Source organism: Terrapene carolina, unplaced genomic scaffold (genome assembly GCF_002925995.2).
Source record: "Terrapene carolina triunguis isolate 2854851 unplaced genomic scaffold, T_m_triunguis-2.0 Scaffold68, whole genome shotgun sequence".
In the NCBI taxonomy this organism is placed as follows: Eukaryota; Metazoa; Chordata; order Testudines; family Emydidae; genus Terrapene; species Terrapene triunguis.
Genome location: NW_020664419.1, coordinates 60346484 through 60373747, shown reverse-complemented (window position 1 = coordinate 60373747; position 27264 = coordinate 60346484). Strand labels below are relative to the sequence as shown.

Genomic DNA, 27264 nt, shown 5'->3' with positions numbered 1-27264 from the left:
ATGGGATCATTTGTGTGGATTGGAATGACTCGTGAGTAAGTGTTTGCAGGATTGGACCCTTAACTAAATTGATTTCTGCCTTATCATAGTTACATGCTATTAGGCTTGTAAATAATAGGAGCTAATTTGTCAGAATAATTTTAAAATCAATGGCTTCTACTTAGTGTTATGGATTAAAAATAAAACAACCACAATCTCATATGAAATTCCTTTCTCTGCATGGTACCATCATATATAGTATATACATACAATATAATATATAATTTAAAGCACCTTCTCCTGAAATTTCCTACAGTTTTTTAAAAATTCAGGCTTAAACATGTAGGACCAAATTCAGCACATGTGTATGCAGGTGCAGCTCCACTGATGAATTTGGCCCCTGATTTTCAGTTAGATTCCAATCAAGCACTTAAAAAAAAAAGGCAACCAGAACCTTTTGCTAATGGAAATAACTTCTAACACAGTATTTCCTTACATGATTGCTGATTTTCCTTGTAATAAGGCAGATGTCATGTGTTTTTCAGAAGTCAGTGGGGCTCCATCTAAGCACAGCAGGACACCCACATGCAGTCCCCTATGGGATTGGGCCTTAGGTATGGTGAATGTGCCATTTGGGCTTTTCACCCTCCTTTGAGCCATGCATACACCCAGAAGCTACGGCCTCTCACAGTGTGGATTTAGAGAGGCAGGGACTGCTATTCTTATCCCTAAAATGGAGCAGTAGCCTCAGAGCTGTTATGTTGGCTCCTGCAAATGCCCAGTATGTGAATTTCACCCGTAAAGCAAATGAATACATATCTTTTCCACTAGTTTTTGACAACTGAATAGTCACTTTTTCATTGTATAGATTATTATTATTTCTTTGTATTATTCTATGCTTAAGAGTCTCCTCCTTGAGGTTGTGTGGTATAAGGGAAGGGGAAATGTAAGTGATCACAGGTACATTTGTCTTGCTGCATCCATTATCCGAAATTGAATTGCACAGATGCAATTGGCACTGCTCAAGTTTCTTCTTGCTTGTGTTGCTTGTGTGGAGGGGGAGATGCTGAAGAACTGGAGGTGAGGAAAAACAGAGAAGGAAAAATTCCGCAAAAACAAATGGAAAGAGTAACGAACAGGGGAAAACAAGGGAGGGTACAAAGACTTGATGCCCAATAAAATTCCTTTCTGACTGTAAATGTGAAAAAAGAGTGGGTATGTTTACACTTTGAGCTGGGGGTGTGATTCCCAGCTTGAGGAGACGTCCTCGTGCTAGGTCTCATTGAGCAAGCGAGCTAAACACAGAGCGTAGCTGCAGCAGTGCGAGCTGTGGGATTGGCTGACTGCCCGCAGCACATACCCATCTGAAACCCTAGGCATGTATTTGAGATGGCTTGGGCATCCCGCCACTTGTAGCAGCACAGCTACATTCTGTGTTTCACTCCCTAGCTGGATGAGAGCCAGCACCAGTATTTCTCCATAATCCCATCTTAGAGTGTAGACATATTCAGCAAGACTTGAAGGCCAGACCCAGGGAAATACTGAGGTCATCCGCATAAGTATCTTCAGGGAGTTTCATCTCACTTTCCTACCCTGGATCCAATGCAGCAAATGCAATGCAAGCAAAAGGGCAAAGTGTAAAATGAGCAAAGTACAAGTATAAAGCAAGCAGTTAATCAGTTAATATGTAATCAGTACTTTCAAGATTTAAGCCTTGAACAAGTCCTGACTAGTGTTATATGCTTATTAAGCAGGAAGGGCAAAGAGGGTTCACAATGGTAAGTGGTGACAGTGCTGCTGTGATAGTTGAATTTGGAATGCCTGTAATAAAAATAAAACATAAAGAAGTGATGGTGGTAATAAAGTCGATGCATTCCAAATTGCTAAGTATTCCACTTGTTGAGTAAATTCCTTTTGGGAAAGTAAGGATGTTTTTACAATATTAAAAACACTTACAAATAAAATGCATCCTAAAAATGAAGAGATGTTTAAGGATGGGAAGATATAGGAGGACTGTGGGGTTTTTCTTTGCATTATTTATGAGTGTAGACTTTCTTGAATGGCTTGTTTTAACACCTAGAGCCTGGGATAGGCATAGCAAACAAATCTGAATACATAAAGAATGAACTACCTTTTACGCTGCTGTCAATCTCTTTCTAAAATTTATTAGGAAAACTGGGTTATCTGTTTACAAAATATTAGCTTGGAGGGATGCCCAGACTATTGGAATGATAGAGACAATGTTATCCCTCCTCCCCCTCAACCCCTGACCAACACACACACACACTGAAGGGCCCCGGCTTCCAATCATTAAAGAGTTGGCGGTAATGTAAAAAAAAAAAAAAGGCACTTTCTTGCTCTCACTGTTTGACTTCCCAAATGGAAACCTCATTAAAGAAAAATAGATTGGGCTGTGGCCTCTTAAAGTTTTTTCCACAGTGTTTAGTCAACACATGAAAAACTTGTCCCAATTTGCAGCATCTGGTATCCAACATAATTCTCAAGAGTCCAACATGGGCAGTATTAGCGGCCTAGACTGGAGAGGGAGACCTAAAATACCAAACTGACATTTATGTCTGTGAGAGTCATGCAGTTAAAACCCTGTATGAGTCTGAGAATATTAAGTGTTAGTATTTCCGCTTAAATGTAAACTATACTTTTGGTCTTCAGTAGTACATCAGTATCTATCCATTCAGCTGCTCAAGAGAAGAGAAATTTGCACCTCAGAGTCTGTATGGATATGATGCATTTGGTATTGCCAACTCCAAGAGTTCAAAAATCATGAGATTGTCTTTAGTTCACGAGTTTGGTTTTTTAAACAATAATAATACAGCTAGTGTTTGATTTTGGAGCCTATAGGTTTCACGTTTTGAAGCAACCATGAGGCTAGAAACGTACTCTTTTATCAAATGAATTCTAAGATTCTCACTTATTGATGATAAAATCATGAAAGTTGGCAGCACTGGAGAGTTCTGTGAAGTATCCGTGGTCCTCAAACTATGGAGATTATTTTTTTCTGCATCAGGCCCAGAATGCAGTTCAGGTGATGCTTCTTAAACTATAGGAGATTAAATGCAATGACAAACATGATATTTAGTATTGGCTGGTTTCGGTTTATATGGCGTTGAAATAGATAGGAAAGTCAATGCTATCAATTTTGTTCCCATATCTCGGTGATTAGAGTAGAATTGGACAAAGCCCAAAGGGTTGAGAGGTTTAGTGTAGATCAGCACCTAACAACCAAGGGTCACCTTGAGACATCTTTAAAAGGCCTGGTTTTCAGAAAGTACTGAGCACTCTGGAACACTTGAGGGCAATTGCACCTGTATTTCCCCTTAGTGGGCCAGCAAGGACATTCAGTCTCAGGCCTCCAGATCCCCAGCTGTTGCCTTTCTTGGATGGAGACCCACGTCTCACTCACTTCTGACCAGGTGTGACGGGGTGCAGGTGGCTCTGCAGGGGTTCCCTGTGCATTGCAGGCTGAGGAAGCCATGCCCCTTCACTTCTGCTGGGGCAAGGTATAAAAGGAAGCAGCCCAGCTCGGTCTGGGCAGGCTGCTGAAGGGAGAGGACACCAGTTGTAGGCTCTCTCCAGGGAGCTGCTACAGGACCCAACTTCAGAATCAAGGCACACTGAGCCTCAGTTGGATTCCAGGCTGCCTGACCAACCCCGAGAGGAGGCCCTGCCATCAGGAGCTACACCACCTGAGGACCCCAGAGACCCATGGGAACCTCACTGGCGAAGACAGGGTAGGAAGCAGCACGGGGACTTAGAATTTGCTCTGGTGGGTGAACCGGGGAACCAATCAGCATGTTTCGGGAGGATCCCTGCTGACTCAGTGGCAAGTAACCCCGCCATTGCCAGGGCCCTGTGCTGGGGCTCGGAAGAACAGGGAGGGCCCAAGTGTCACACCCTCCTGAGTGGCCCCCCACTTCCCCAATGGGCCAATAGGCCACACAATCCCACAGAGGGGTATAACTTTATTGACTCTGGCCAGTAGGTCACACTGACCCGACTGCGAGGGTGGCTTTATTAACTCCAGCCATTAGGCCACGCTACCCTGACTGTAAGGGGCTTCTGTATTGACTCTGGCCATTAGGCCTCGCTGCCCTGAGTGGAAGGGCTGCTTTATTGACTCAGGCCACTAGGCCGTATTACCAGGTTCCATAGTAAGTGTCATTCGCAGAGGACCTAACCAGCTCCAGTACAGCCTCTTCCCTTTCTTGTGACCATACGTGACCGGGCACCCCCGTGACCTACCCCACAACAAATGGGTGGAGAATTAGGGCAATGACGGGACTTGCTGAGAGGTCCAGAAGAGAGGGGAATCAGGCAACGAGACCCCTGCACTACCCTGACATGGATACCGAAAAGCTCCTTAAGTGAATCTACACTGCACACTTCTGTCAGCAGCGCGTAAAGCACATACTTGCATAGCCCCCATAGCCTGGGTATAAAGAGCAGTGTAGCTGGTGAGGCACTACTTAGGCAACTGGAGTAAGGACATACCTGAAGGGTGCGGGTATGTACTCGAGCGCATACCCTGCACGCTTTCTACTCGCCCAACCCATACTTCCCCGTCCACACTGCTATTTTTAGCAAGGTAGTGACCTGCTGTCACCCGGCTGCTGGAGTCTTTCTCCTCCACAGAAAAAAACTCCCTCAGCAGGGAACGGCTACTAGCTCCCCATTGTTGGAGCTCTTCTTCACCACAGGGAAAAACTCCAGCAGCAGGGAAAGGCTCTGCCAGCTCCCCATTGCTGGAGCCCTTCCACTCCTCAGGGAAAGACTCCAAGACTGGAAAAGGCTCTGAAATTTCCCTGTTGTTGGAGCCTTTCCCCACAGAGAAAGGCTCTGGCAGCAGGGAGCTGCTGAAGCCTTTCCCCACTACATCCCCTCTGCCAGAGCCTTTCGCTGGCACATGTAGCTACACACCACAGTAGATGAGCCTGCTTTTCGCTGTGACATGTAGCTACATGTACACTGCATGCTGCCACCAGTAGTGTGTAGTGTTGACATAGCCAGCTTAATTGTCAACATTTATAAGTAGCACATCATTCTTTCTATGCAAGCCTACTGTATGCTTAGGGTAAAAACACTACAGAGAAAATAGATTGAAAACAATAAAATAACCTGCATGCATGCTAATAACCTTACCAGACCCAATCCCCACTCTAACATGGGCTCTGGAAGGAGCAGTCCTTCAACTGCCCACCCCCAGGGTTTCCTTTGTGATCACAAGTTCATCACAGCTTCAGCTCAGAACAAGTGCATGGTCTTAAGGGGCCACAGTACCTGCCCTTCCAACCTTTCTCAAAGGATTGGGGCCCTCTGTGGACCAAGGGACCTGTCCATTTGCTAGATCAGGAAGAAGGCCCTGAATCCAGGATATTTATCAAAAAAATACTTTTTGTATGTTGTTGCCTGGAAAATCCATATTTGAGTATATGTGAACCTCTCCAGGGGGCGGCTTTAAAGGGCTGATAACAGTGGAAGTTCATTAGCATCCCCTCCCTATTGGAGAAAGTACATATAGTGCCACAATGAGACATACAAAATTACATTTTAATGCACTGTACCCCAGAGGTATTAACCCTAATTCAATAAGGTTTAACTTAATTCTATAGAGTTTATCTTAATTTCACAAGGTTTGTTCAGGATATTATAGGATGCTGTCAGTCTGAAAATCAGGCTCTGTCAGAGAATCTCAAGCTGGTCATCCAAAAATTGAAGCAGCAAAATTACCTGTCACTTCTGAAAATCTTGGCCATGATGTTTGTCTAAACATTCCAGATCTTTTAGTATTGCAATGACAGACCTGCAGGTGGCTATCTTAAAACAGAAAAACTTCAAAAACAGACTCCAGCGAGAGACTGCTGAGCTGGAATTGATATGCAAACTAGACACAATCAACTCAGGATTAAATAAGGACTGGGAATGGCTGAGCCATTACAAACATTGAATCTATCTCCCCTTGTAAGTATTTTCACACTTGCTTCTTATCAAACTGTCTGTACTGAGCTATCTTGATTATCACTTCAAAAGTTTTTTTTTCTCTTACTTAATTGGCCTCTCAGAGTTGGTAAGACAACTCCCACCTGTTCATGCTCTCTGTATGTGTGTATATATATCTCCTCAATATATGTTTCACTCTATATGCATCCGAAGAAGTGGGTTGTAGCCCACGAAAGCTTATGCTCTAATAAATTTGTTAGTCTCTAAGGTGCCACAAGTACTCCTGTTCTTTTTGCGGATACAGACTAACACGGCTGCTACTCTGAAACAAAAAAGAGGCTTTCTCATGAACATCCTGCTTCTAGCGGGCCCAGAAATAGTGCAAGCATACCTTTTTTGGTAGTATTTCAGCTCTTCTCCTTCATGTCCCAAGTATAGCTGGGTGAAATTTTTTGAATAGTTTATTTGACAAAAATGTGATCTTGGGTGACCCAAAACTATTCATGAATTTCAGGCAAATAGTTCTGGCCATTCAAAAAATGGCTGGAGGAAGAGGTGCTGCTGCTGCTGTATCTGCTTTCCCCCCTTTTAACCTTTAGCCCAATGGCTAAGGCACTTACCAAGGACATGGGAGATCTAGCTTCAAATCCCCTAGAACAGACCCAAAACAGACTCTTTTGATTCACCACAAATTCTGAAAACATTCAGATTCAGTTCAACCCAAACTGATTTTTTTCAGAACTGCCACGAAACTGAAAAATCAGTTATTCCCCCAGCTCTAGTCCTGTGGAGAGACAGAAGGGCATGGAAATAAAAAAGTGTTCTGTATCTCCCCAAAAAGGTTCCATTTGCGCAAAGGTTCAGGAAGATTTCTAATTTAACCAGAATGTTTTACTATTGGCAAAATTGTCTGTGAACATAAACATGCAAGCAATATAGCCAGTCAATAGTGTTGGATTCTTACCTTTTAAACTTTCTAAGCTATGTGAAGGGCTTTGGTAGTGTGACTCCTATAAAAGTCAATGAGTGTCTTGTGGTTAAAAGTAAGTTATAGTTTGGTCTTGACCAATATATTAAAAAAAATGATCATCTATTTTCTGTCATGTACTAGTTTATAATTCTATATAAAAATGTCACTGCTCCTCCTGACAGCTTCCTGGAAATGATTTCTATATTCTTTAAGCCATTTCACAAAACTACAACAGGAATTTAAATTTCAGTAACTGAGGGTAGTTTGAAAAAACTTATAACACATCTTTCATCAAAGAAGCAGGGAAAGACAGTACATGTTCCCTCATGCTTCAAACTTTACACAGACAGTACCTAGAGACTCCATAATCAGAGAGAAAAAAAGAATGTATTACAAAGTGCTGTACTGAACATGCTCAAAAGAGCCCATTACTCTGAGTATTACAGGTAAGCTTTGGGAGGTTGAAATGTGATATGATTGCTGCAATCATGCTGGGCATAAAAATTGTACTGTAGATAATAGCACCCTTTCTTTCTCTTATAATAGAGGGAAGTATTTGGTTTCTGTACATTTAATAAGAACAGTTTGGACAATGTTATGCACTAATCGTTGCATATTTCTTAAAGAATAAGAGGGTTAAAATGGTTCAGCTGAATTCTCTCTCTCTCTCTCTCCATGTTTTCATCTGTCTGTGTATTGTCTTTTGCTCTTGCAGCAGATCATTGCTGTCAACTCTCTGGCATATAACTCAGGAGTAACGAGAGAAAAAAGAGTCAGAAAGGGCTGAGAAATCTATCATTCCAGTGGCTTTGAAATACACCCCTACTGATCCTTTTAACAAGCCTGACATAATTTCATTCTCATTTAAAACCCAGGCCTTGGGGAAATGCAGAACCAAATTAAGGAAGGGCAAAAACTAACTTTTCAAGGCAAAGTCAAGGATGGCTCTGAAACGAGTTGTAAATGTCTAGATATGTATATGGCCCCCACTACTACAGTATCTGAGCACCTCAGACTCTTTAGTGTATTTAACCTCACAATGTCCCTGTGAGGTGAGGAAGTGCTACTATCACCACTTTACAGATGGCAAAGTGAGGCAGAGACGAGGTCACACTAGAAGTCTATGGTGGAGCAGGAAATTGAACCCAGATCTTCCAAGTCACTCACAGGCTAGCACATTACCCACTTTTCCAGCCTTCCTTTTGTTATTGCCAGGCTATACTTTCTGATAGTTAGTACTGAATCAATGGAAAAAATTAGGTTTCAACTTAAAATAGATGCAATATCACATTTAAAGGGAGTTATAGATTTCCATGCATGTTTTTTTATTCAATGGGTTTCTTCTTTATCATTTATTTAAGTGCCATTGTGTGGTGCAGGAGAAATCTCCCTTCTCCTTATGGAACCCAGAAGATCCTACAATCCTTATGGATTGGCACAGGCCCATTGCATTCCTGCTGCCTCCAGAACCTTTCCTTACCCTCCCCCAAGTGGTTTTCATAATACAGAGGGTAACAAAGACTCAGACAATGCTTTCACGATCAGCATTAACTTAATTCCAAGAGTCGCGAAGTGGAGTACAGTGCCCTGGAGAGTGTACATCCCTCACCCTTCTCCCTGTCCTACCCCTTTAAAACTGTGGAGCCTGAAACCCACTGAGCTCTTACGGTGCGATGCAAAGCCTATTGACTTCAAAAGAGAAACTCCCATTGACGGTAGTGGGCTTTGGATCAGGGCCCTTACAGAGGCTCTTATGTGGGATTATGAGATAGACATAGAATACGGTGAATAGACTAATGAATCTCCATGCTCCCTCCGCCCCAATGACGTGATAATCAAGGAGAGGTGAATCCAGGCCCAGGTTTGATGAAAAGGAGATGCAGAACTGAGTTTCATCAGCATATTGAAGACAATGCAGCCCAAAATATCTTGCTATATCACCTAATGTCTTCAAATAAGTGCTGAACAGAAGTGACACAAATGTGAGAGCCCTGAGAAAGGAACAAAAAAATGCCTTCTGAGACTTCTCAGAGAAGCAGCAGCAAATCCTCTGAAATATTATTCCGTCCCTTCCCATAAGATCATACTAGTGGTTATCATGTGGTATCTTCATAGACATCTTACTCTTTATCATTGATAGAAAATCACCAGCAATAGATATTAATGCACAACCTAGACTGATAGGAATCAAAGTATTCTGTGAAATCAAAGTGCAACTGGAGCTGGTCCATCACTATCTATTCAATAGTCTTCCCTGAAAAAGGAAAGTTTGAGATCAGACAATAATTGGTGAGGTGGTTAATATTCAATGTTGGTTTGCTGAGTAACAGTTTAAACATAGTCCAAGCACGGCTGGAAATGTGGCAAAATCTCAGATGTCCCTGAATGCCCTCTTGAAGAGAGACGTTAACAGTCCTCATCAATAATGAGCCAAACATGTGTCTACATGTTTTAATAACCATGAAGGGTATGGGTCCTTTCTACAGATGCCTGACTATAATGCTCCAAGCATACCTAAAACCTCAATGAGTGAATCTAGGTGAAAGCTATGCACTACAGACAGAGCATTTCTCATTCCTGCTTTGACACTTCCTACAGAAGTGGTCAGCTTTCCGCCCAAAAACAGCTGATCATATTTGCAAACTAAGTTAATATTTTAGTGAGACATACTCTAATTTGTCAAGGGACTGAGGCAGTTGAGGTTAGCCATGCTGGCTACATTCAGAACAACTTTACTGGTCTGAATTTCAAATAATATGGTTGAGGAAAAACTTTCTTTACCTGAATACCTGTTATGGCATAGAATCATCAATAACGCTATGATGCAATAGTCTCTGAGAAAGCATTTCGCTAGCTACATAGATATATAGGAATTGCTGAATTGGATTAGACTCAAGGTCCCTCAGGTCCAATATCCTGTTTCTGACTGGCCAGTACCAGATGCTTCAGAGGAAATTGTAAGAACCCTTCAGTAGGCAGAGATGAGTTACTCTGAACCCCACATTAGGTCTCATCCTGGTCTCTCATAGTGAAGAGTTTGCCTTAAGCCCTGAATCATGATGTTTAATATCACTTCCACAAAATGTGTGTTATCATTAATTATAACAACTCTGGATATTCTTCCTATCCATATAAATGTCTAGTCCCTTTTAGCATCTTAAGTTCTTGGTCTGAACAGTGAGTTCTACAGTTTAATTACACACTGCAAAAAAGTATTTCCTTTTATTCATTTTGTATTTCCCACATTTAATTTCAATCAGTGTCCCCTAGGGGAAAACATGGAGAACACAGTGTCCACTGTGTCAGTTGTCATGCTAACTAATTAGATTATCCCTACACTTCCCACTAGTATTACTTCTAGTCTTGATTTCCTTCTGAGAGCTCATAGTATGTGTGTATACATTATTTTTCATTGCACTATATGAATATATCAAGTGCCAGAAATATATGTTCTTTATTATCTTACAAATTCATAAAATTAAGAAGCATTAAATTTTACCTAAATTTAGATTTTGCCTCTGTGAACTTGTGCAATGTGTCCATCTGAATATGCAAAATTTGGTTTTAATGAACGGGGCTGCAGCAATCTAAATGCCAATTCCTACCACTTAACCAATCTGCAATCTGCATGTTGAGTTAATTTCTTGATCACAAAAATATTCTTTGGACAAGTTACCTGAAATGTTCACAGGCTCCAAATAAATATGAACTGTTTGATCTCAGTCCCTACACGTTCGTTCAGCAGTCTCCTCATAGGAAAATTGCATGACTGGAATAGAGGTGTATTCCAGGTCACAATTGAATTATATGGCCAGAGAAGTGTGTTCAGCATTTGCCTATACTTTGTCCAGTTCTAATTACCTCAAACAACATATGTCATCATTTTCTCTGCAATTGCAGGTGATTTTTTTCTATAATTTTTAAGCCTAGCCCCAAGATTCCCCCCCAACATTTTCAGTCATTACCTGATGGCCTTGGAAGAGTATAAAGTTTCCAGGAAGTGCTTCTGTTTTGATTTTCACATTGTGTTCCTAGTAGAAAAGTACATGTGGCAGTTTGCATAAGTAGCTCTGGGTAATTGCTAATACCCGAAGCCATGACATCCCTGATTTGGAGCATTCATTAATCATCAAAAGAGTTGCTTGATATTCAGCAAAATGAATACAAATTGCAGGTAAAATAGAATTGTGGCTCTGCAATTTTGTTATCATAAGCCACAATTATAATTCAGCATGGACTTTATATTATATTATAAAAATATTGGGCTGGTCAAAAACCCAAAATGTTTCCTGTTTTCCCTGTTGGGAAAAATAGAGGAGAAGTTTAAAAAAGGGGGGTGGGGGTATCCCCAAAATCCCCAAGTCAAAATTTTACTGTTTCCAAATACAACATTTAAAGTCATAACCAAAAAATTGTTTTGAAATGTACAGTCAGGAAAAAAAGTTTACAATTTTCCCATTGGAAAATTGTGTCAAAATCAATAGGAAAATATTGATTTCAACTAAGCCACATTTTGTGATGGGAAAAGTTAGCTGCCAAAAAAATTCAATCTCTCTTTCTCTCTCTCTCTCTCTCTCTCTCTCCATGTGAGTTCATTTCTAAACATGGGATACAGTATTATCAGAATGCTGTTGATACACAATTATACACAGAAACAGGGCCGTAGCAACAAAGAACGTGGCCCCCTCCGAACATATGTCCGGGCGGGGCCCCTTACAATGCAGAAACTGGAATGCGGTATTTATTTTGCCACTTTTAGGGGCCCCCTTCCTTGCGGGGCCCCCTCCGGTCGAAGGGTACGGAGCGCGCTCGCTACGCCTCTGCACAGAAAATCTAATGAACTGATTCAGGTTTGGACAAGAGCCAGAAAGGCTGACCAATGTATCTGAAATATTCCAAATAGACACAAAGGCAAGCCTGAGAATTTGGCTGGCTCTGTGGAAAAACCCTCTGGATAAAACCAAAAGAATCCATAATTTCCAGAAACATCTGCGCTGACATCTGCATGCACGTGGGAGTCATCAAAGATAATAATACATAAAGACCCCAAACATTGCACCAACGCTATTTTAGAGAGTTTAGACCTGACATTTTCCATACAACCTGATGGTATATAAGCCAACAAAATTATAAATCTACATCATGCCTCAGGTGTACAGGAAATGACAGGAGCCAAATAAACTAGTCTATGTCTCTGGCTACCTCAAGCCTTGCAAGCAGAATGAAAACAATACACTACTCACCCCTCCTCTTCGTTCTGCGAAAAGTTAGAGCACGGTTGAGTGTGGAGTTGTGCAAATAAGCTGCCTCAGTGTACCGACCCAGATCTCTCTGATTTATGACAGATCCAGATTACACTCTAAAGTAGAATCATGAATGGCATATGTTTATTCATAACAGATCTGTCACTACCCAACCGAAACTGTAGTCACAATGAATCTTAGTAAGCCATATTGAAATCCTAATAGATACTGCTAACGTTGCTGCCCAAGTCATCCATCCCTTAATCCTTAATCTTCCCATGCAGAGCCATCTTCCATTCACACAAATAACAAAGACAAAATAATCACTAGAACACTTGAGAGGGCATTTTCACTCCTCAATCTTGAATCAAACAAGTGCCACAAAAAATTGTGCCTGTTAAGGGTGTTGGAACTTTTTAGTCTTCATTCTGTGTGTCATACAGCAACTTTCTGGCATTCACTATAGATCAATTAATATTTGTTAGTGACCTAATATATATAAGTGGATAGCAATGCAAATAAAGCAATCCATTTATGAGTTTTCTTTTTGCACATGATCTGTTTTATGGTTTTCAATTTTCTGGTCCCTATTTTTTTAGACAAAACAAAAATAAATTGAAAAAGATACTTTTGAAGACTCACATCTTAATCCTTTTTATCCCTGATATATATATTCTGACTACCCAGTGGTAGGTGGTGGGAGAGAAATTGGTAACAGAAGGTAGGGACAGGTGGGTGTAGTTACTGAAGTTCCGAAAGGAGGAACCAGAATAATGAAGAGCAGTGGTATGTTTGAGAGGCAGACAAGCAGAGAAATCAGAGCAGCAAAAGGATGATGTTGGGAAGGAGAATAAAGGGGAAAAGAGAGAGGCTTTATTTGACTTTAGCCTGAGTAACAAATCTTGCACTTGACTCAATAAATTGTTATAATAGAGAAAAGATATTACTCCATATTTGAATTAAATCCCGTTGTGCACAATTTCATTCCCCCAGGATGAAAATCCATGTACTGAGACGCCGATGGAATCCCAGTGTTAAATGTTTCTTCTTTGGTTTTCTGTTCTGAATTTTCATTTTGGAAATATCTCTTTCCAGGCATTTTATTTATTGCAGGCAAGAACTCTTTCCCCTCAAATCACCTGTTTTGCTGGAGCATATAAACCTAGAAACTGTCGCTACACTTGCAATAGCCAGATTAATAATTGCTCTGGGAAATGAGGATGGGTAGCAGATTCAAAATTGTATACTCCTTAGAGAGCAGGTGCAATACATGATAAACACTGTTGATCAGCAAAGAGTAAATGATTAATTAGTGTTGTCTAACAGTGGATGTTTCAGTCTTTCCTTTTCCAAAGCAAAAGGAGCAGCAGCAGTAACTGAGTAAGAAATAATTTTAAAATGTATGCTAACATTTTGTTATATTGATCTGCCATATGCTAGTACCCACAATGTATATGCTCCATAATGGTACAGTTAGCTTAATAATTTTGTGATTTCCAGCGGATCAGAAAGGTTTGGACTCCAGACATGTTTCTCTTTTATCCCAGTTTATCTAGACTAGGCAGATCAGACCTATCTAATTCTTCTAATCTAATATGTCTATCCTAATATATGTGCTCTATCATATTTACAGAATACCAGTCACCATAGTATCTAGGCACCAAGATACAGTAATATCAGAGTGGCATAACGATATTAAAAAGGAGCTCTACTCCCACGAGCATTTATTTAGAGATTTATTTTCTCTCTTTTCCCTTTCCTCTACCTCTCCTGTTTTACATATTTCTCTTGGAGCTTTATATTTTCCTGGTTTATACATAATCAAAAACGATTGCAGGCAAATTTTGTGACTGAAAATCCTGTGTCACCGAGAGGAAGATTTCTTTAAGAAAATAGTTCTTTCTTTATCAAGCACAGTCGCAGTTTGATGTTTTGCCCACTGCTAGTTAATCTTGCTCACATAGGTCTATCTGGGAAGGGGGAAGCCATCCTAGGGTACATAGAGCTGAATGAAAGCTTCTCCCAGATCGACCCTCACGCGTTCTGGGACCTTGAGCAAGTCACTCAGCCACACTGATGGCTTTAAATAGAAAGGTGAAATTCTTACATGAAAAATCATTTTCATTCAGTTAAATCAACCAGTTCAATTTGGTTTGGGTAGACCTGTTTAAAGGTCTTACTCAGTTCCAGGTTAGCCTCTCCTGTAGAAATGCCAGTTAGTGCCACTCAGCGTGACATTTCCTTTCCTCCTTCCTGCCTTCACCTGCACATAGTATCCACAAAGGAGCAAGGGAGGGGTGAAGTGTCATGTGTGCAGCTCTCCCTCACCACCTTCCATCTGTGAAGGGAGAGATCTACATGCACAGGGCCCCTGTTACATGAGGAATGATCTTTACTTCAATTCTTACTCAGGTAAAATTCCATTGACTTCAAAGGAAGTTTTTCATGGGTAAAGACTTTTTTCAACTGACAACATTTAACACACTTCCCTTGTACTTTTTCCTTATTAAAAATGCAAATCAATTTCACAGATTATCATCTTGAGGAAAAACAATTAGTAAGATTCATAGAGGTCAATCATTAGTCGAGAACTGTATGTGCTGGGCACAGAACTCATTTGTTTTTGTTTTTCAGGCACTGCAAATGGATGTAAACAAGCTGAATATCACATTGCTTCGGATATTCCGCCAAGGAGTGGCTGCAGCTTTAGGACTGTTACCACAGCAAATTCATATCAACCGACTCATTGTAAGTACCAAGAATTTTGTGTAAGAAAATTACCGGGTAATTTTAGTTAAATTAGCTTTCCTGCCTTTATGGAAAAGTCCAATAGACTCTGATTGAAAAAAGATCCCCTTTCTATAGTTTTTTAAACCATTCTATAGAGCATAATAGAAAATTATATCCCTGTTATCAAATGGTTTAAAAAACGTATGGAAAGGAATTATCTATTAAATTCTAGCATAATTCCAGAATTATTTATAGAGTAAATTCTATAGAACGCTCTTGGTTTCATCCAAGTGTTTTAAAAGAATTGGCCGAGGAGCTCTCGATTGGAAAAGTTGATTTTTTTTCAATAAATCTTGTAACACTGGGGACGTCACAGAGGTCTGGAGGAAAGCTAATGTTGCACCAATATTTTAAAAGAGTAAACTGGATGATCCAGATTATAGCCCTGTCAGCCTGACACTGATCCCTGGTAAAATAATGGAATGGCTGATCTGGGACTTGACTAATAAACACTGCAAGGAGAATAATATATTTCATGCCAGTCAGCACGGGTTTATGGAAAATAGATCCATAGTCAAATTAACTTGATATTTCTGATGAGAGTACAAATTGGACTGATAAAGGTTATAGTTTTGATGTACTAGACTTCTGTAAGGCATTAGACTTGGTACCCCACAAAATCTTGATCAATAAACTAGAACAATACAAAATGATCTTGGCGCACATTAAATGAAATAAGAACTGGTTAAATGAGAGATCTCAAAATGTATTATAAATGGGGAGTCATCATTAAGATGCTGTGTTTCTAGGGAGGTCCCACAGGGATAGGTTCTTTCTTGGCCCTATGCTATTTAACATTTTAATCAGTGACTTGGGGTGAGGGTAAGAGAGACATAAAATTATCACTGATAAAGTTTGCAGATGCCACAAAGATTGAGGGAGTGGTAAATAATGAAGAGGACAGTTCACTGATGCAGAGACATCTGGACAGGTTGGTAAACTGGGCACAGGCAAACAATATGCATTTCAATGTAAGGTCATACACCTAGGAGCAAAGGATGAAACCCATAGTTACAGGACAGGGGACTCTGTGTTGGGAATCAGTGACTCTCTGGAAAAGACTTGAGGACCATGATGGATAATCAGCTTCATATGAGCTCGCAATGTCTCGCTGTGGCTAACAGGCCTAATGCGATCCATGGATAGAGCCCCGCACGGATACAAAATTCATATCTGCAAATGCAGATATCCGTGAATATAAATTGGTATCCGTGGAGCTGCAGGGCTCTACCGGGAATCGCAGTGGTGAAAGCAGCAGCATATTGGGCTGCCACTCCCAGGAGCCAGCTCCCCGCACTGGTGGCTCCTCCGGCGAACCGCCCCCAGCCCCACCCACTGGGGGGGGCACCAGGCTCACTGGCAGCTGTGCAGGGTCTTGCCAGTATGTGCAAATGGCTCACACGCTTCTGGACAGGAGTCCCTTCCATGCAGCAGTCTGCGTCTCCTGTCTGGGAGCGTGTGAGACGCTTGCACCCACTAGCAAGACCAAGGGCAGAGCTGGGGGTGGTATATCCATGTCAGAGAAGCTGCCGGCATGGGGCGCTGGCTCCTGGGAGCGGCAGCTCAACGTGCTGTTGGTTTCATTGCTGCAGTTCCTGGTAGAGCCCTGCAGCTCCGTGGATACCAATTTATATCTGCGGATATCCATATCTGCAGATATAAATTTTGCATCCGCGCAGGGCTCTATCCATGGATGTATAAACACAGGAATATTGAATAGTAGGGAGGTTACATTACCTCTGTATCTGGCACTGGTGTAGCCACTACTGGAATATTGTAGTGTCAAGTTCTGTTGTCCACAATCCAAGAAGGATGTTGAAAAATTGGAGAGAGTTAAGAGAAAAACCACAGGTATGATTAAAGGATTGGAAAATATGCCTTATAGCAGTGGTCCCCAAATTTTGAGGGCTGTGCCCACCTTACCCCATCAGCTCCGCTTCCCCCCACAGTGGTGCAGCTGGGCGGGGACATGGACAGGAGTAAGGGGGCTGAGGCGGGGCCACAGAGATGGGACTGGGGACGGGGACCAAGCCGCAGCTGGGGGCGGGGACAGGAGCAGAGTTGCAACCGGGCCCCGGTGGGGGCCAGCAGCCAGGCCCACGGCCGGGTGCAGCTCCATTCCCGGCCCCACCCCCAGCCTCGGCCCCGGGTGGGAGTGGAGCCACAGCCAGGCCTCCAGCCAGGTGCAGAGCTGCACCGAGGCTGGGATGGGGCCGGGGCAATGGCTGGATGCGGGGCCGCAGCAGAGCTCGGGGCAGGGAGGGGCTGGGTGGCACTCCCTCCCCACCCTCCATGGGGGCTGGCCTGGACCCACCATGCCCCCCTAAATGTCCCACAAGCCCCCCTAAGGGGGTGCTCACCACACTTTGGGGACCTCTGCTTTATAGTGAGAGACTCCAGGAGCTCCATCTATTCAGCCTGATAAAGATAAAGTTAAGGTGTGACTTGATCACAGTCTTCAAGTACCTACATGGGGAACAGAAATGTGATAATAAAGGGCTCTTCAGTCTAGCAGACAAAGTTAAAACAAGATCTAATGGCTGGAAGTTGAACCTAGAAAAACACAGATTAGAAATAACGTGCACATTTTTAATAGTGAGGGTAATTAACCATTGGAATAATTTACCATGGGTTGTGGTGTATTCTGCATCACTGATAATTGTAAAATCAAGATTGGAGGTCTGTCTAAAAGATTTACTTTAGTTCAAGCAGCTATAGGATTTGATGCAGGAATTAATACAGGGAGGTCCTATAGTGTGTGTTGTGCGTGAGGTCAGACTAGACCAGGGGTTCACAAACTGGGGGTCGGGACCCCTCGGGTCGCAAGGTTATTACATGGGAGGTTGTGAGCTGTCAACCTCCACCCTAACCCCACTTTGCCTCCAGCATTTATAATGGTGTTAAATATATAAAAAAGTGTTTTTAATTTATAAGCGGGGGGTCGCACTCAGAGGCTTGCTATGTGAAAGGGGTAATCAGTATAAACGTTTGAGAACCACTGGACTAGATGTTTACAATGGTTCCTTCTGGCCTTAAAATCTATAAATCTGTTAATTTTTAGTCAATTCTATGGTACATTTCCAGAAGGAAGTTTATTCTCATTTTCTTTATACCCCATCCCTTAATTCAAATATACATGTGATTCTTGCTCAGACTATATGTTGGTCTGTCTCTGTTTGTTTATTTCTGATACATTTCTAAGTCATCATCACCATAGTATCTGAGTTTTTCAGATAGTAATTTAAATGTCTTGTTATGACATTAATATTCCTGCTTTGATAGTGGGCTTCAGCAGCATGTGTTCAGAAATGGTCTTGTAGATCTTAAGGTACCATGTTCACAAAAACTGGTGACATTTTGTTTCTAAGGAGGGAGAATAAGTCATTTAAAAAATAATTTTCTAAATCTGTGATTTTCCATTTAAAACTAGCTAAGATTGTTAATATCTGATGAATGTATAGTACGGAAAGAACTATACTGTACTTGTGATGGGATCCTCAGGGTGCAACCTGGGACTGTGGAAGCACTGTGCCCCCTTAACTCACTAATATGGGTTGTCTCTCACAATGCCTTACTGGTGACAAGCAGCAAACCCTTCCAGGAGCTGTTGCCACTCAGTACAACTGCATGTGGAGCCCCACACCCAGCCAGACTGCATGAATGATCCCAGAGCTGCTCACGGATCACACAGAGAAAGGCACTAGCCAAATCCCCCCAGCTCCCAGTGTTGTACTACCAGATTATATTGTCTTGCACTGCTCAAGACCCTTTCTTGAGCAATGCAAGTTTATGAATTGGTTCACCACTTCATCAATGGGAAGTGGACGTACACCAGCCTTTGTAACCTGAGCAGATTTACCAAGCACTTCAGTGAAAGTCACTGGTAAGGATAAACTTTAGAATAAGTTTATTGATTACAAAAGATAGATTTTAAGTGATTATAAGTAAGGCTACGTTTTTAATCACAGGTATTTTTAGTAAAAGTCATGAACAGGTCATGGGCCATAAACAAAAATTCATGACCTGTCCATAACTTATACTATATACCCAACTAAATCTTGGGCGGGGGGACAGCCCGGGAGTGCCGGGGGTGCTTGTGGGGGGGCAGCCCAGGGGGCACAGCGTTGCTCATAGTGAAACGGTCCAGGGGCACTGTGCGTGCTCGGGGGCAGCAGCCCGGGACCCCTGCTAGTGCAGGGGGGGCAGGCACTGGTGCACAGCCTGGGACCCCTGCTGGTACTGGTGGGGGGGGGGGCTGGCGGGGCTGGCAGGCTCCCTACCCGGCTCCCCGGAAGCGGTGACATGTCCCTCCCTCAGCTCCTAGCCCCCGCACATTGCCCCAGCCCCAAATGCCAGCTCCGCGGCTCCCATTGGCTGGGAACCACAGGGGTGGTGTCTGCAGGCAGAGGCAGTGCGCAGAGCTAGGAGCTGAGAGGGGGGGACATGTCGCTGCTTCCGGGGAGCCCCCTAAGGTAAGCATTGCCCAGAGCCCTCACCCCCCCTCATGCCCCAACCCCCAGCCCTAAGCTCCCTCCCACATGCACCCAAACTTCTGCTGCTGCTGGGAGGGGGAGAGGGCAGTGGCTCAAGACTGCCCCAGCAGCAGCTGGTGCGGCTGTCCCAGGGGCTGCCCTAGCTCCTCAGGTGGTCCCCGGGCCAGCCGCACCAGCCGCTGCAGAAGTCACAGAGCTCCCGGAAAGTCACAGAATCCATGACTTACGTGACAAACTCTCAGCCTTAATTATAAGTGATAGGCAAAAGTCAGAGTAGTTACCAAAGGAAAATAAAAGATCAGCACGCAGTCTAAATTCTCAGTCTTATTAGACTAGACAATATCTGGACTAAGCAGTTTTTCTCACCCTACTGGATACTGCAGGTTGGTTAGTCTTTCATACGCAAGCTCTCCCTGTGAGCCTGGGGACCAGTCTCCTCAGCTCCAGTGTTCTTGTTGGCTTCATAGGCATTGGTGGGGGAAGAGACAGGACAAACCATGTGGCCTCTGTCCTCTATTTTATATCCTCAGTCCATGTGCTTGGAAGAACACAAGTCCAGGCATGTCTGGTGGGCACTGCTGAGTCCCCAGGCTAAGTTGAGCAATTCCCCTGGTGTGGCCTTGTGCAAGTGAGCCATTGAATTGTAACTCCCTTGCTGGACAATCGCAGTTGATGGTTGTTTGACAGCCACTCGCGCATTGGTTACTTCCCTTGTTGTTGTCTCTGGGGAGCTAATACCTGGGCAATTCCCAAACTCACAGCATATTTTAGTGACAACCATACAACACAATCTCATAATTTCATATGCATTAATGATATACATATTTAGATAGAATGATGGGTTTCAGCAGATCATAACCTTTCCCGTGATACCTTACATGGCATGATTTATATGCAATATCACAGTTTTACACAAATGATGAATATAGGGGTTACAGGGCACTCCCCCGAGATATAAAGTGTCACAGTACTATACTATGTAAAGTACTTAAAGGTTAATTTTAATGGCTCACAGTAGGAATCTATAACTGTTGTTTTCCACAGGGCATTTCTGCCATTAAACAGAAAAGCCATACAATCTCTGTGTTGCTAGCATTCCATTATTGTTCCAAGTGAGGGTGGCTTTTTTCAGGCAAGGTGTGGGCTGAATACCAGTGAAGAGGATTGACAGGTTCGATATAAATGTATTTCCTAGTATGATAGGATTTTGTATGCCAAAAGGGATCAAAAATACCTTTCAAATAATGTCTTTGTGAGAGGATCACACAAGCTGTACAAAAGGAAAGATCAATAGCAATGCAATGACATTCTTTTCATTTTCTTTAGGAACGTCATTCATGGCAGGGAGTGCTCAATCTTCTTGTCCCCCACATTAACCAAAATGTTAAAGTTATAAGGCATACACAGTGAAAAGTGCAATTAAGAGGAACTTTCCTTATGGGTCCTAAAATACTCTAGCTAACATGCCATGTAGCAGCTCTCCTAATGTGCTCTGAGGAGCCTGGGTAATTGAGAGCATGCTGCATATTGTGTTTTCCCATTGACTCCGTGGTTTCTTATTTCTCTTTTAATTTGTGGTTTGAGGGTAGACATATTAACATTTTGCCCTTACACCTAGCCCAAAACACATTAGAAATGTTAATTAATATTAGTCTGCTCAACTCCCACTGTGAGGAAGGTATTAATCTACCCATTTTCTATATGGATAAAATGGGGCACAAAGAGGCTATATGATTTGGCCAAGATCACACAGCGAGTCAATAGTCACAAGCATTAATAGTGTAACTGAAACATCCTTATTCCAATTCTTCTTGCTCTTACAACTAGACAGCAGTTCCCTAGATATGACGCTACTTGTGAGCAAAGCCCTATGTTCACAGAAGGTATAAAGTCCTTTCTGTAAGCAAAGGAGAACCTACCTCAGGGAGGCACTAAAAGGTGGGAAAAGCACCTCCTCAGCAAGCTCCCCCTTTCCACAAACCCCATAGAAACCCCTCCATCAGGGCTATAGGGTTCTGACTCTGTGAATGGGACAGGAAAAAGGATGGGAGATCTCCACTGGAATCTCTTGCCCCCCCAAAACCGGAGAGAGTAATAATCTGTGGTAAATTACACTGGTTCCCCTTCTGCAATCTGGAAACACCCCTGCTCCAGGGGCATCTGTAGTGGTGGAGCTGCTGGCAACCTGGCTCCTGCAAGAGCTATAGGGTCTGGGGCCTAGTAGAAGATGGGAAAGAATGCATGGCAATATGGAGGCAAGGAATCTCCATGAATGTGCTCCTTCATCTGGCTAATCCACAAAATCTATGGGTTTGTGGGGACTGAAGTCCTGTCACTTGTGTTCTGGGGGAATGGCGAATTCTGCTTCCAATGAAGAAATCAATGGAAACTATAAAAGTTTATTCTAAGTAGGAGCACAACCCTGTAGGAGAAAATGGTAGCCTCTGTGTATGCTATGGTATCTATGGAGCTCAAATTTAAGCTAATCATCCTTAAAGTGTCCCATTAAATCTGATGTCTGTGAAGTTACACTTCTGAATGTAATGGCTCAATACTTTAAATATAGCAAGGTCATATTTGTTTCTTCATAACAATGAAAGTAGTGAAGTAGGATGAGTATACTTCCTGAAAAAAACTCAAGATTATTCCAGTTTTAATTAATTTATCCCCACCCTGTAACAATAAATTGCAAGATACCAGAAACACAAGCAGGCTTTTCTATGGAGTCAACACAACGTTTAAGGTCCTGTCACATTGCTGTGGCATCTAATAGCATGACATTGCAATGAGAATATTGTGCCTCATCACAAAAAGTTGCAATGTGTTGACATTGGATTGCAAAGTAACAACAAAACACCAACATGTCATGATAAAAAGCAGTTTCGCTGAAGGACAAACATCTAAAGATGGTGACTTTAAGGTGAGGATAATCTAATAAGGAATGAGAGAGAAAAAACACAGCATATACTATGTTTCTTATCATCCATCCTGTGAAGTTTAAATTGCTGGAAATGGAGTGTGAGTAGAGAAAGAGAGCAAGCGAGCAGTTGCAATCCTCCTTATATTATATTTTTCATTTTTTAAAATATGATTAAAATTTGTGGCTGGCAGGAATGATTCAGAATCAAATATTTTTATATGATTTGTGTTATCTAGGGGAAGAAGAACTGTGTTGAGCTGTTCGTGTCTCCAATAAATCGAAAACCAGGAATTTCTGACGCGCTTCCATCTGAAGAGGTGTTGCGTTCACTTAATATCAATGTTCTGCATCAAAGTTTATCCCAGTTTGGAATTACAGAGGTTTCCCCAGAGGTACGTTATCATGTGTATAACATATTGGAGTTTACTGTAAATTAGTCAACTCTAAATATAATCATTAAGGCCTGTGTTAGTTCTTAGGCTAAGGTACTGATATTGAGGAGAATGTATGGCTAATAAAAGTTGTTTTTATTATTATTGCAAGGCAATAATAAAAAATAATCCTGTTAAATTATTTAAAGAAAGCTTGAATGGATCATATAATCACTCGGGCTATGACTACACTACAGCTTATGTCGGCATAATTTATGTTGCTCGGGGGTGTGAAAAAACCACACACCCCAAGCGACATAAGTTACACCAACATAAGCACTCGTGTGCTCAGCACTATGTTGGTGGGAGAGCTTATCCTACTGACATAGCTTCTGCCACTCGCAGAGGTGGTTTTATTATGCTGATGGGAGAGCTGTCTCCTGTCGGCATAGAACATCTTCACCAGACGTGCTGGAGCGGCACAGCTGTATTGGTACAGCTGCGCCACTGCACCACTGTATGTATAGACATGGCCTAAGAAACTTTGGTCTTTTATATGTGAGTTGGCTGGTCTGAAGACTTCTGTGAAGACACAAATAGAATTCAGATTTCATGATAATTCTCCACTTCAAGGTTGTCCAACCTCCCGCTTGGTCGATACAGGGTTAAACTGTGCCTTGAATGGCTTTGGGAGCATTGTATTTGTTTATTTTATCTATTGCTGACTTTGTTTTCTGAGAGAGTGAGAGATTTGAAAGTTTGCCCACTTTATTTTTTTTACCTAGCCCAAAAAAGAGAGAGCCCTTAAAACGTCTTGTTATTTTTTATTACTACTTTTATTTTTAAAGATAATCTGTTTCAAAACAGGACCAGCACTGCCACATTGGCAGTGCTCTGCAGACATTGCATTTGGACATATATTTGACTTCGGGTTTACCTCGTGACACCAAAGGAAATAATAATTAAAGAAAAAAGGAAAGGAAGCCATTGAGTTCTCACAAACACATCAGGCTATAATCAAATCACTTTGGATCTTGTTTGGTGCTTGGAAGCCCATAATTACACATAAAGCCCCTTGAACTCTGTGTGAGGTCAATTTCATGAAAAATCTCAAAACAGTTAATCAAAAACAGATTTTCCTGTGCAAATTTCCATTTTGATGAGAGAGCAGTTTTTGGTCAAAAAAACATTCTGAACAGAAAACTTTGACCAGCTCCAGTCCCCCCTCCCCAGTCCTGTTGATTCCTATGCCAAGCAAAGGATCAGGGCCTTTATGTCCAGGCCTGTGTGTGAGCCATTGATGAGCACATAATGGGTGCTACACTAGCCTACATAGTTGCTGTACTGCCATTTTTCTACCTCATTTTAAAGTTCTAATACAGTGTAAAGTGCTGCGATATATTTTCAGTATGAAAAGTGCAATATAAAAAACAAGTTATAATGAGCAAAGTCATATGTGTTTCCTGCAGCAGGTAAACTATGGAAATGAAAGGGTTTTCACGGTGCAGATACTGAGGTTATAGGACATTGAGTTATAGTATCACAAAGTGAAGCTAAGCAGTCCTGTCCTAATGTCAGATCTGTTCATTACACCTCCAATCAGCCACCTGGGCTGCAGCCCTAAAATACTTTTTTTAAATGAAAATTTACTTTAGTGCTGAAGTGTATGAATTTGAGAGATATGATTATCTGTTCCAAATACTTCAATTACAAATAACAATTCAAATAGACATGGGAAGAAAACATATGTGAATAACTCCTTATGGATGGAGAAATGATTTCAAGCTAGGAAGGACTGTCTGAAAAAACAAAGTGCTGACTTTGAAATCTCACCTATGTTACATGCAATAGTAAATTGTCATTCCTCAGTTTCATTAGTCTAAAACTACTAGGTATTTGAATTCTCTTTCTGTCAATCAGATAAATGTAGCCAATACAAAGTTAAAGGTTTCATGGAGTTTTCTCTAGAATTCTTCATACAAAATAGCTCATAAAGTCAGGTGGGTTTAATGCTATTGGGAAGACAAGAGCATTATCTGAATGTCTTTATTCCATTTTTAACAGATTACATAAATAAGGCCCTGATCCTACAATGACTTATGCACACACTTATCTTTACATGTGTAACTAGTTCCACTGACTTCAGTGGAACTACTCATGTGTAAGTCTTTGTAGAAATCAAGGCCTAAAAGACAGCTACATTTAATCTTCACCTCCCAGCCATGTTAACTGACCAATTTTTCACGTATCCCTAAATCCACCCAAAGAACAAATGTTTGCAGGGCAGAGGCAATAAGGGGCTATAACCCAGAGTCACACCAGTTTCTGTGGTCTCCAGGCTCTACTCATGCTCCTTACTGACTACAGCCAGTGTGTTGGAAGCATCTTTTGAGAATGGGCAACTTTCTGCCCATGCCTTGGGCAGAGTGCTACTTGTCAAGTGCTTCTCCTCTCCCACCTTCTCCATTACCAGAGGTCAGGTGTTCATTTCCTATGTCCCTGAGAATAGTCCACAAGAGGTGCCTTAATAACAGCTTAGATCCAAAGTTATCGTAGAGAAAAAAACATTTATAAAAAACCAAGGGCTTGTCTGCACACTAGGTTGCACCAATTTAGATAAACCAGATATATCTATCTCATGGAACTGGAAGGGACCCTGAAAGGTCATTGAGTCCAGCCTCCTGCCTTCACTAGCAGGACCAAGTACTGATTTTGCCCCAGATCCCTAAATGGCCCCCTCAAGGATTGAACTCACAACCCTGGATTTAGCAGGCCAATGTGCAAACTACTGAGCTATCCCTCCCCCATCAGACCCCTACATAGACATTCTTAAATCCATTTAGAAATATTTTATATCAATTTAGCTTAAATTGATTCCAACTAAATTGGTGCAAGTTTGTGTGTAGACAAGCCCCGTGAGAAAATCAAAGCATTATATTATACCTAGTCTGAGGCCTGGGGAACCGCCACTTAGGTAGTGACATATGTTATAGTTCCAGTTCATTTAATCAGCACACCCTGGCATCTTTAAGTTTCAATGTCTGTCTCTGCTGACAGGCCTTTTTTTTTTTCTTACCATCTCTGACTTTCTGCTCTCAATAAGGAGGACTCTACCAGAAAAGCTTTTGTCTCTAGGAGCTTAACAACTAAGCTGTTTTAGATTAACTTAATTGTTTATAACTCCGTCTTATCAGTTTTCCTGGACCTCGGAACAAATAGTCCTGAACAACTGACACTGTCTCACAAATTATTTTCTTATCATAGACACAAGTGACTCAGCTACAATAGTCCAGAACCCCTGCTATCATAATTATAGAAGAATTTAAGTGAGAGTTCTGCTGTCCATCCTACTCTACATTAGAATCAAGGGAACAGACTTCTTTTGTTAGGCTAACGTAATATTTCGGTGTTCCAAAATGGCATGTCAGTCAGTGTTAGAGTTGTGGTGTGTAATTTTTGCCTTTTTATAGGCAATTACCTAACATTTCAAAATGGTTTAGATCTGACTTTGAGAAAAACAAAATCAGGAGAAAATGTGCACTGCATTTGTAATGGAGAAGAATTATAGTAGATTCAACTACTTATATAATAAGTTCTACCATTTAAAAAAAAAAAAAAGCTCTACTGTTCCACTAATGTACTAAAAATAAAGTAATTAAAGTCCCTCGGCCAGTAGTTCAAAAATTATGTTAGCTAGTCAACTCTCTAGTTTATTTGATCTTTAGATGGGGAGGTACAGGGCAGCATTTATTTACTTATGAAAGGGCAGCTCAGCTGATGCTCAATGGGCTCCTGCTTTTAATCCAGTTTTCCACGTGGGATGTCTGAAACACAGGAAGGTTGTCAGGTAACCTCCCCAAGGTCAAACAGTTAGTTTATAGCTTATGGGCCAATGCTGCAGCTGCTCTGAACACGGAATTCCCATGGCTGTCAATGGGAGTTCAAACTGCAGGGCAGCTGCGGTGTTGGGCCTTAAGCCAGCATGAAGACCCAGGCCTATCCTGTAAACATTAGATAAAATAACCTCCTTACTGCGTTGAGGTAACTGAATTGGACGAAACACTACAAAACAAATAGTGAAAGCAGTGAACTTATTGTTGTTTAAATAAGGTTAGGAACAATTTCAGCAGAAATAATTGGCCAGTATGCCAGAAACGCTTACATTTTTTGAATGGCTCACTGCAAGAAGGTGATTTAGAATTTGTTTTCGGCCTGTGGACACATATAGAGCCCTTAGAGCCAAGTTGTGAAACCAAGTGCTCACATTGCTGAGCAGTTTCCCACCCAAGTACTCTCATTGATTTTAGTGGGTGTACTGTTAGAGTTTCATTTTGCCATCTGGCCTCCAGTGCTGTGACAGACTCACATCTCAACAAAAGAATATTCTTGTTAAGGAGGTTTTCTAATTATAAGTCAATACATAGTAATTTTTTTTAAAAAAATAAGCACCCCTAAATTAACCATCCGATCAAATACGTATCTGTGTGTGCTCTATTCTATAAAGCTACATTCTGTGAATTACACAGACTAGGCACTGAATGTT

The 27264-nt window shown here is 41.7% G+C and overlaps 1 protein-coding gene across 1 annotated transcript in view; it reads left to right on the top strand.

Annotated features, from left to right (window-relative positions):
- PTPRR (protein tyrosine phosphatase receptor type R) overlaps positions 1-27264 on the top strand; it is a 197434-nt gene that overhangs the window by 83899 nt on the left and 86271 nt on the right. The window contains exons 3-4 of the mRNA XM_024212658.3: positions 14782-14895; positions 22587-22742. Of these exons, the coding sequence (XP_024068426.2) occupies positions 14782-14895; positions 22587-22742 (270 nt within the window). The remainder of the gene's footprint in view (positions 1-14781; positions 14896-22586; positions 22743-27264) is intronic.